This window comes from Paralichthys olivaceus, chromosome 18 (genome assembly GCF_024713975.1).
Source record: "Paralichthys olivaceus isolate ysfri-2021 chromosome 18, ASM2471397v2, whole genome shotgun sequence".
Classification (NCBI taxonomy): Eukaryota; Metazoa; Chordata; class Actinopteri; order Pleuronectiformes; family Paralichthyidae; genus Paralichthys; species Paralichthys olivaceus.
In genome coordinates, this window is record NC_091110.1 from 13894198 (window position 1) to 13905373 (window position 11176).

Genomic DNA, 11176 nt, shown 5'->3' on the forward strand with positions numbered 1-11176 from the left:
GGATTATTGTGACCAATAAGTCCAACGTACACACTGCAACCACCATTTTTAAGAAAATCAAACTGAGCTTGCGTTCTGTGTAGTCAGCTAAAAAGATTGGATATTTTTAACTACGGTCCAGTCATGTTCAGATGCCAATGTACGTTTGCAAAGCCAGGACTAAAACTTGAAAAGAGAAGCTGTCATCCGCCATCGTCAATGTTGATGCTTGAAGTCGCTGCAAGTGTTGCTGGGTAATCAGAGATGAAACGGTTGGACCCCAACATACTGGTTCTTAAGAGGTTCAAGTGTTGAACAAACTCTGAATCAGCCCTGGCACTAGGTTCACTCTGGTTGAAATAGGGGAACATGTGCCACTTTACCCTAAAGTCCTCCATAATTCATTTCACTGCACAGAATGACCAGAGCAGCAGATAGGACAAACTCTGAGTGGGTTTTCAACAAGGTTGTAAATGTTTTTTTTCCTGATTAAAGCTATAACACAGGTTCAAGCTGTGGGTGTCACTCAGACACAAACAGTTTTTTTACAGCAACACTTTTAAATTCATTATCGTTCTTGTTTCAGTTTGTGGACTGCCTTTCTTGTGTTTTGTCGCTGATTTGTTGCTGTCTGGGTTCATGGGCTAAAGATTCATTCACCTTTAAAGACACATGTATAAATATTTAACGGGTCATAACATACACTGCAGTCTCTCTCTTCTCTTGACGCATTGGACTGAGGAGTATTTGCTTTTGCTCCTCCGTCTTCTTGGGATTGTTTTTTTTGACTGGGCTGGTGTGCTGATATTCTGACTGGAGGAGCAGTGGCTGAGTTTTATGGACACACATTTAATGAAAGGAATTAGTTACTGGTGGCTTTGTGAGGAGTTTGGAGCTGATTGGATGTCCTTTCTTGGATACCCTGCCCCCCCCCCCCCCCACCTCCCCCCTACAGCGCTGCCCAAATGGATGGTTAATGCTCTCCCCATCTCTCTCTCTCTCTCTCTCTCTCTCTCTCTCTCCTTTTTTCTGTCTCTCTGTTGGTTTAAAATCATGCTCATTTATTTTCCCAAAGAGTGAAACAGTAACTGACTTTGTTTTTAAGTTTTTCCTCTTGTGACATGTGCTTTCCTGCAAATACACTACAACACAATGCACACACACACTTACACGGACACACAATAGTTCTCAATGCTATGCTTTTCTTATTTTGGAAACTGAAACTATGTGACAGTTGCACAGGAATTGTAGTGCCATAATGAATTATTAGAGAAATATTATTATTATTATCATTATCATTATGTTTACTAGTGTATATTCAAATGCAGTGTTGCTTTTACCTTAAAGTATTTGAATTACTTGCTTTATTTTATGAGCCAGCTGTTTTTCAGACGCAGTACAGTACAGCAGAAATGTTCCTTGTTTCTAATGTATAACTAACGGACACATTGTTGCTAATAAAATGTTGTGAAAATGCTTCTCATCTGTTTTGTTGTTATTGTTATTGATTTCACTCAAACTAAAAATTCTGCTGTGTTTGATGCAGATGATGTTGGAAATTTGATTCAGATGAAGCTAATAAACTGACATCTGTTCAACATCTCAACTCAGAGGAGGAAATAATCATCATTAGTATAGAAGCCAAATATATTACTTACTCAATGCTTATTGGTGTGAATATATATAAGACAAACCAGGGAAACAAATAATGTGTTTTTCTTTTATGTTTAAAGTCAAACATCAGGCAGACTGTAAAAGATCAAATGTCAGTGACTGACTGACTGATCAAAACAGTGAAGCCGTATTCACACATGCAACAAAGTGTGTTTTCGTCCAGTGGGGCAACAAGGTGAGAGTCATGACAGCAAACATGTTTGAATGCAAGAGCGTGAAAGCATCTTGAATGGGACACTTAAGCGTGATGATAAACCGCCCTGGCAGAGGAGAGGAAATGACAGCCACAATGAAATGTCACCCGCGCAACACGGCTACGGAAGCTTTATTCTGACAATAAACTGAGTGAGTCACAGCGGCAAGGAGACTAATCGTGCTATAGAAAAAAACAAGTGAGAACTATTCCAGGGAGGAAATAGAGGTAGTTATTAGAAGGATGAGTCAGAGCTAATGAAATAGCACATACCACAGATAGATGCAGACAGATGGAGGCGCACAGGAGCGGATATCAAACCCAAGCCTCGCTGGCAAGGACATGAATAGCCATTTTGCGATGGCAATAATACAGCAGCGCCGCTTCAGACATGAAAACCCTTTCACATTATGATGGATTCCCTTTGATGTAGATATATTCAACCTCCCACTTATTTCTACATGAATTGTGAGCACTGTACCAGGGAATTACTGTCACACTAGCATTCCACCCACAAGACAAATTGGATGGAAATGTATTTACTTGTTCTCGTTACAGTCGCCGTAATTTACGAGTAATAATATCACAGCCACTTCAGGCGATGCTGGAGTGTGAGTTGCTCTGGAACAGCCAAGGGTTCAGCAAATGGCTTTTTTAAAACCCTGTCTGGCCGTTTTGAAGAGGCTTGGAGGGTTTTTCATTTGTCGACATGCACGCTTGAATGAACAATGTGACATTCATGGGAAATCCTCTTTGTTTCAGGTTTCAGACGTGTGTAGCACATTGTAGCTCAGCTAAAGAGACTGGAAGCATCGGTGGCATTAAGATGACACATGTTTTCGGGGAAGGATGTACAGTATCAGGGATTTTGATTGTTGTGAAAACCCCAAATTACTCTGGTTTATTCATACAAATACTTTGGAAAACTTTGGAATTTGGTTTGACAGCAGATTCTCTTTCATATTTCATATTCAACAATTGACTTGGAAATGAAACATCAAACATCAAAACATCACACATTTTGTACTCATCATTCTTCTCTGTATCACCCACTCGGCTGGACTATTTGACTTATTCTTACAGTCAAGAAGAAAGTGTCTTCCTATGTTATTCATTTATAAAGTTCTACTGTTGAAGCTACCAAACTATTTCACTTCTCTTCTCTTAATTCAAAGTTGTTACTACAGTACAGGATCTAGTTTAGATGTCTCCTACACTTTCACTAACGTTGGCAGAATTGGATTCAAGTATTAAGCACCTTTTATGTGGAATGAGCTGCAATCTCACCTCCAACTGCAGTCTTACCTTCCCCTGGGTGATTTTTAAATATTTGCTACCTGTCATGATTCTTGTAATTGCTTTAATTAAGTCCTTGTAGCTGACTGTGGATGTCTCCTATTCTCAAGAGATCAGAAATCTTAATGACACAGCCAGATTAAATAGTACTCAAATAAAAATAAAAGGTGAAACCGTGGCAGGTAAGTAAACAACATCCTTCTGTCCTGACTGACATTGTCCAGCAAACATTTGACATGCGCGTCGTTTTTTTGGTGATGTGTATCCTTGCATTTGTTTGTACTGTATTTGTATGAATGAGCACTTGCGCTGGCTAAATGAATTATTTAGAGGCATAATCGTCTCCAGTGTAAGCAGAGCTTGTCGTGCGGCCTTTAGAGGTGTATTGATGTTTTATGACATGCTTTGAATTATCGAGCCCTCACTCTGTAGCTCTGTGCTGACTCTCTCTCTCTCTCTCTCTCTGTCTGTCCACTGCATCTTATTATGGTCTCTCTCTATATATCTATCCCTTCATCTTCTGCTGCCCCCCCCACTCTCTAGTGTGTGTGTGTGTGTGTGTGTGTGTGTGTGTGTGTGTGTGTGTGTGTGTGCGCGTTGGTCTGTTTTATGGCTCCAGCCCATAATTCCCCAGCAGTGGAATTTAGATGCAGCACAGATGAGTGGCTGGGACTCCATGAATTATGGGCACGACAGATAGGGGGCTTTCCAACTAATATTACAAACCAAAGCTTCCTACCCCTTCTCCTCTTATTGTCCTGCTGCTTCAGCCTGCTGTCCTGTTATGATACTCAGATTTCCCTCACACTCTTCAAAATATGATTTTGAAACTGTGGTTGTTCATGTGCTATTTACTCTGAGCAAAAACACAAATAACAATCACTATTAATTAAGGCCTTGTTGAAACTGTCTCAGCTATGTCCAAGTCCAAGGAAAAACAGATACTTGAGTTTCACATTAATCCGTAATCTGTGATCTTGATGATTTGGTGTCTTTAATTAACAAACATCATGGCACCCATTCAGAGTACACACTTATGGCTCTGTCAGAGATGTGCAAAGATATTTCCACGTCTCACACACACAATTGCTGTTACTGCCCGGTGTGTGTAATCTTTTGATTTCTAAAAGCAGGAAAGGCCATGCCTCCTGTCTGAATTTTTCATTCCCCACCCTCTCCGTATAACAACTGATAAATAAGCAATGACTCTTGAGGACATAAAGCAAGAATGGACTCAATTTTATGTCCTCCACTCCCCCGACATCAACTCTGGATACACACTCTGTCTGCCTTCCTCTGTCTTTTCTCACCCTCTTCTTGTCTCCATAAACCCTGTCTCTCTTGCTCTCCATCTCTCTCTCTCTGCTGTGAGAGCTAAATCTTTCTGTATTCCTCTTCCATTGGTACTTGCCCAGTGAACCGTACTGAAAAGAGTGTATGCAGTGGAAAAACCTGTGGGTTTGTGTGTGTGAGGGGGGGGTTGTGTGTGTGTGTTTTGGTGGTTTGAACGTGACCTTTTACTTTGCTAATCCACCGCCGATTTAGATTTAGAGCACTGGTGGCTTTGGATCGGTCTGAGAGGCAGCTTGGTTGCTGAGCAGTCCTCAGTGGCCTCCGTTTAGATTATAGCGCCTGAATATGTGCCACAGCATCACTCTCTGATTATGCAATATTCTTCTCAGTCAAGAAGTGTGTGGGTTGCTTCAGACAGAGGGTGAAAAGGAGAGAGTCTGGATGTAAGTGATGTGAGTGGGAATCAAGGAGGAGATGAGATGAGCAGAGAAATGAAAGAGTCAATATCAGCAGTGCTTTGACACCATCTGCTGGTCAGTAAGAGGGGTGGGTTTGTAAAACTGAAACTTCAGGTGGAGCTATTCTGATCATTTTCTTCAGTGGATTTCTCTCTGAATTCTGACTATTTTTGTTGATGGGTTCGGACTGTAAGTAAAACAAAACAAAACATTTAAATATTTCACCTTGGATTCTGAAAAACTGGCATGGACACTTTTTACTCTGGCATGATATGTAAACAAAAGTATTATCTCTAGAAATTGATTGATGAACACCATGGTGTGACTGGAAAACATGAATAATATTGTAAGTTAATTAAACTTATTATTATTTAGCCTTTATATAAATATTTGAGTCTTCCCAAAACTACTCCTTCTTCTACGCCATTGTCGCAACGTTGTTACCAGGGTAACCAAACCAATCGCAGCCCCGCCTCTCGGTCTCAACAACCAATCACGTTGCAGCGTCAGTCTGTTTGCCGTCAACCGCGAACTACAAACTTCCTGCTCTTCACGCGCGGCTCTTCTACTGCGATGAATCGACCGTAACATTCACGGCAGCATGAACTCAGAGCAGCCGGCTGAGACACACCGTGGGGAGGACAAGTGTTCGGTTTCACCGCCGGAGGAGAACGACGTGAAGAGGGCAGCCATCAGACGGTGACTGAACCGCTAGCGTTAGCTCTGTTATCAGTTTGTCGAGCTAGCAAGCAAACCCGACGATAGCTAGCTAGGGTTAGCGCTAACGCCTGGTTACATTACAGTCACTGGATGATAATTGGAAAAGTGTAATGCCTTTAAAGTATGTTTGAAAATAAGTAGCTCCTCTGTCCCTTGTGTCTCTGACTTGCCTGAAGATCCCATTGAGTTATTGCGCAGTGTAAAACGAATTCAAGTGCGTCATCGGTACAGATGGTAACATGCAGACACATCACTAACATATAAATATATAAAAGCCAACAATAATACATTTATCATGACATCCCCCCTCTTAGTTAGATGTTACCCTCCTTTCTGTTGACCACAAAGTCAACAAGCATTTATCCTCTTTTAAAATCAATCCCTCAACTTCTCTTTCATCTTTCGTTTGTAAAATACATTTGCAGAACTTGTCAAATTGAAGTCGATTTTTATTATGACAGCGAGTGCTCTTACTAGGAGTTATTTCTGACAAGTAATATAACAAGTGACCAGTCCTGCAAGACAATTTATTCTGTTATATTATCAACACCTTCTCATGAAGAATGTCATGTCTTAATAATAATTAATAATAATTTCCGTCTCTCTTTCCCTAGAACTCCATTTTCCAAATTTAAGAGGGTGCACTCCAACTTCAAATCACCTGTAAGTAAACCCCCTCTCAGTCTGTCTCACACACACACACACACACACACAGATAAATCCTATGTTTAGTGCCACATGTGCATTCCCCTATCATGGTTGCCTGTTTTGCACCTCACAGATTCAAGTAACTGAGAGGGCTAAAGTTAGTCCTGCAGAGGAGGTGGCAGAGCTAGAGACAAGAAGAGATCAGCTGGACACAGAGATAGCACAGCTGGAGGCTGAGTGAGTACAGCTGTGTGTGTGTGTTTGTCTTGTATTTCTGTTTTTGTAGACCAATTCAAATAGTGTTTGATTGTTGATGCTCGGTTTAGTATTAGAGTACATGGGACAGTGATGACACTCAGAAGTAATACCCTGAAATACCCATAATACAGATCTTTTTGACACATAGTTTTTTCAGCATTAAATCGATTTGCCTCTTTTCAAAATGTAATGGGTTTGCCTTTGTATGAGTAATTGCAAAGATCTGCTTTTGTGTGTGTGTTACTGCAGGGGATACAAAGTAGAGGAGCTGGAACATCATATTGATAAGCTGCATGAATACAATGACATCAAGGACATTGGACAGTCACTCCTGGGCCGTATTGGTATGACCACTGCTCATATAGACAGCATATCTTTCCTATCCACTAGCTTGTAGTGGCATTTAAAGGCACAAATAGTACTGGGCCTGTATATTGTACAGTCCAGCCTTTTTGCAGTTATGACTTATGATTAAACACTTCACACCAAAAATAAACTAAATCAATCAAACCAAAACTGTCAGCTGAGTGAGCTGTCTGTCTTGTCTATGTGACTCATATGAGTTTACACTTCTTGGCTCACTTATCATCAGTCAGTGTGAACCCTGAACAGACTGGATGACAGATACAACAATATGTCTTTTCCCTGATGTAATTAAGCTGTTAGAAAACAAACTGGACAAAGGTGTTATCACATCCTTTAAGACATCATCAATGACTCAGATGAATACAAACAGTTTCTTCTAATCAATGTTGCAAATACTGTTATTTTGTGATGTGTTCAGTTACACGTGGCATCTATTGCACTTCGGTCCGTCCTGGGAGAGGGATCCCTCACATGTTTCTCTCTCTGAGGTTTTTACGTTTGTTTCCTCTGTTAATAGGGCTTGGTTTTGGTAGTTTTTCCTGACTCTTGTTGAGGGCTAAGGACAGAGAATGTCCCACCTTGTTAAGTCCAATGAGATATATTGAGAAATGATTTATGAATGTGGGCCATACAAATAATATTTGATTTGAATATAACTAAAAACAGAGACAATGTCTGATTTACCACATTATCATATACAGACATTGTTGTCTCAATCTAAAACATATAGTATCTTGGAAATATTAAAATATTATAGTTAATAATCCCGTCAGTGGATTTATAAAACAACTAAATTCAAAGGAAACATTGGAATTCAATTTTTTCAGATTTAGGAATAGAAGCAATTTCATCTGGGAAAAATGTGAACTAAAAATTAGGAGCTAGGCTCGATCACATTGATTTTAAAGATGTTCTGCAATCAGCCACCAGATGGCAACAGCACAGTGTGTCTGTACAAAGGCCAAGTCTTTCAAAATAAATTTATGTTGTAATTTATCTTTATTACATTTAGTCATTGTGTAATCAGTACTTAATTGGACTGCCTGTAGGTCATTTAATATTCTATTAGATTAACACTTTGTAATTGGCTGTTGTATCACTTATTATCACATGAGCGAATATTTTGCAATGCATGAAGGAGTCTTATAAGTCTGAGTGTCGGTCAAGTCTAGGTATGAACATGTGCTGCGACTGCATGAAATGTTGAGGAGTTTTTCATACGGTTTAGGGAAGTGATGGTGAATGAGTCACATCATGATTTATGCATGGTTCATAACAAACATGACTTTTTACCCACTTTGTCATGTGTTTGTGTGCATAGTGTAAAGTAAAATCTGGACACATACAATTATACCTTTCGTGCTCTAATGTCACTTATTTTCCACTTCTGCAGTAACCAATAGAGAAATAAACTGGGTGAGCTCTTATTTTAAAATGGTATTGTGAGTTAAAAGCTGTCTCTTTAAATTATCTCTCTACAGTGGAGAGTCAGGATGATAATGACCTCTTAGTGAATGGAGATGGCGTTTCCCCTCTGACACAATGACAGTCTTTTACATCACTTACACACACACACACACAATCTCTCTATCTGTCTGTCACACAGATTCGTGCATACACTAATGCATGCACACGCCTTTAAATACAAACACATCCCCCTCTCAACCCCCTCTTTCCCCCTTTCTGCTTTCTCTCAATCACAGACACACACTTTCACAAAGCATCTTCACTTAAACACTGAGTTTCTGTTGTACTGTATGCTGCTATGCTGAGAGGGAGGAGATCAGTGGGCTGGCTGTGGAGTGAGATGGAACAAGTGGAGATGCCCTGCAGTAGCCTTTAAAGACAACTGTCCCTTTGTCTGTCACCATGTTCGTCAGTCAGTCAGGGTTAAGGTCATTATCACTTAGAGTCGTCCCTTTTTGCTTTGATATGATGTAAATTATTAGTTTTCACAAGTGAAGAGCCATTTATATAACATGGTTTCACCCACAAGAAGTTTGCCCTCAAGATTAGTGTATATATGTTATTGATCTTGTGCATGAAATTAAAAAGAAACTCTTGGAGTAACTTTAAGGGTTAGGAAAAGTACAACTTTGTGCAAGAAGTGGTACATAAATTATTTTTTTTCATTTATAGAGGAAGTGTTTATTTCCATTCTAAGATTTTGTCAAAGATCATTAATCATGTTTCTGACAGTTTATAATAAACAGTGTTGTGCCTTGCAGATGTAATTTTCTAACTTTCTTGTTGCAAGATATGACAATCAATTTGTCACTATTAGATGTTATCAATTGGCAAATAGTATTCATGTACAGTAAGCTGAAATTTCATTAAATGTCTGGGAATTAAAACAAATAGGATAATTAAAAAACCTGAAGGAAAACCTAAACTCAAAATGTTGTACATTTGCACTGTATAAATGAACAAGGTATAGAGGAAAACAAGCTGGGCTTTGTATCAGGGTCAGAGCAGCACAACTCAGCATATCTTGGTTGTGGATGAATCAAACCAGGGCTAGCTAGAGGGGCTCACTTTGAAAAAGCCTGATCTTACATTTTTAAGATGCAGTGAAAATGACCATAGAGACTAATATAAGAGCTTGGTTTTATTTTTACTACAGGCCTTTATCTTGAGTGATTCCATTGTTCACTGCTATGATCTGGCTGTGGTCTGTTTAGTGTTTTGAGGTTTGTTTGAAAGAAGGACAAGAGGAAGTTGACCATGTAATCTGCAGAATGGGGCCTAACCCCCACTTTTCTGTGTCTTGCAGCTGCTCTGAGGGGGACCACCACACGAGATCTCTACAGCCACTTTGGTCTGGAGCTGGATGACTGAAAATATAGAATGAAAATACAGTGGTGAGAACGGTTCCCAAACACCGAGGGGAAGGGAGGCATGAAGATAAAAAAGAAAAAGGAGCAGAATAACTTTTTGATAGGAGTTTGGATGTGGACTAAAGATGAAGAAACTATATTGATCTGAACTTCCTCAAACACATTATTCCTAAATCTCTCTCTGGTGTTCGGTTGGGTTCAGATATGGAGACAAAGACCATTAGGGTTAGGCTGATGGAGCCTTAAGGAAAAATTGAGGTTTTCCAGAAAGTATTTATTTGGTTTACGTAGAAACGCCGCTCTGCTCCTCCACGACTTAGCCGTGAACATATAAAATAGAAATATTTCCATAGTGGCGATGACAAAAGACGCCCAGTCTCAACTCAAAGCTAACATGTAATTAATTGTCATACTCCTATAAAAGCAGTGAGCCCTAGCCTTAATAGAGGCATTTGCATCTTTGAATCCTTCCGAGACACAACTTTGAAAGGACTTGTTTTGTTGTTACATTTGCACTTATCTAAATGGGGTTTGGATAAGGGTATGCATGCATGATGACTTTATGATTATCAGTTGTTTGCTGGACCTTAACATGTGAAATAAACAGCTTCAGCTCCGAGTATAATATGCCTTGTATATTGACAACAACATACAATAATGTACCACCTATATAGTATATTTCTATTTGTATTGCCACCTCCTAGCACACGAAGGAAACTTAAGAGATACGGATACATTGTGGATGCAACATTAGTTTTTGTGAAATTAATCATCTGAGTTTAACTATTCTAGGTTATCAACAGTCTCCAAATTGTAAGTACATGCTTTTTGCTAAGTAAAAGTGTAACAGTTAAAAATAATCCACTCTTTTAACATGCGTGACTGTTGAAATCAATCTCAGTTGCGACAGATGAATGTTGTAACATCCCCCTAAAGAGTTAACGTCACTCACTTCACAAAAAATATCAGACAACTGTCACACTCATTTACAGTTTCCCTGTCATTTCAATGGGATAATCCAAAAGTCGAACATAGGAGAAAGGGTTTGGTATCTACATAACTTCCTTTATTTAAAAAAAAATATGTTCAGATTGCCTGAAAGGTTCAGTAAATGTTCTGCACAGACAACGCACACAAGTGGCATAATATAATGGGTGTGCCCTTATCCGTCTGAGAACCACTGATATTGTGTCTTCTTGGACTTGGAATGATAGCGGCTGAGGAGCTGCACAGCTCTGGTGATGCTGTGTGTGTGTGTGTTTGTGTGTCTGTATCTCCATGGCAGTTCTCTGAGTGTATGATGAATAAGTGACGCGTGTGTACACTTTAATCTCTCATTTACAGGTCAAAGCTCATCCTATTTTCTTATCCTGATCTCTGAGCTTATCAGTCATACTGTGTTCAGTGTGGTACATGTTCATACAGGATGATACCAGGTGATAAGCTCTGATCAT

At 39.6% G+C, this 11176-nt stretch overlaps 1 protein-coding gene across 1 annotated transcript; it reads left to right on the forward strand.

The window, feature by feature from the left end:
• The first annotated feature begins 5397 nt into the window (after positions 1 to 5397).
• Positions 5398 to 10347, forward strand: swi5 (SWI5 homologous recombination repair protein). Its single transcript, XM_020082523.2, has 5 exons — positions 5398 to 5592; positions 6228 to 6276; positions 6395 to 6498; positions 6769 to 6863; positions 9659 to 10347. Exons 1-5 carry the CDS (start codon positions 5495 to 5497, stop codon positions 9721 to 9723), a joined length of 411 nt encoding a protein of 136 aa, XP_019938082.2. The 5' UTR covers positions 5398 to 5494; the 3' UTR covers positions 9724 to 10347.
• The last annotated feature ends 829 nt before the right edge of the window (positions 10348 to 11176 follow it).

Bases quoted from the DNA above. Each gene is read 5' to 3' on its own strand.
- swi5 (XM_020082523.2), top strand. From the start codon at position 5,495: ATGAACTCAGAGCAGCCGGCTGAGACACACCGTGGGGAGGACAAGTGT. The intron at 6,277-6,394 runs GTAAGTAAACCC...TGCACCTCACAG, and splicing joins ACTCCAACTTCAAATCACCT to ATTCAAGTAACTGAGAGGGC. The intron at 6,864-9,658 runs GTATGACCACTG...TGTGTCTTGCAG, and splicing joins GTCACTCCTGGGCCGTATTG to CTGCTCTGAGGGGGACCACC.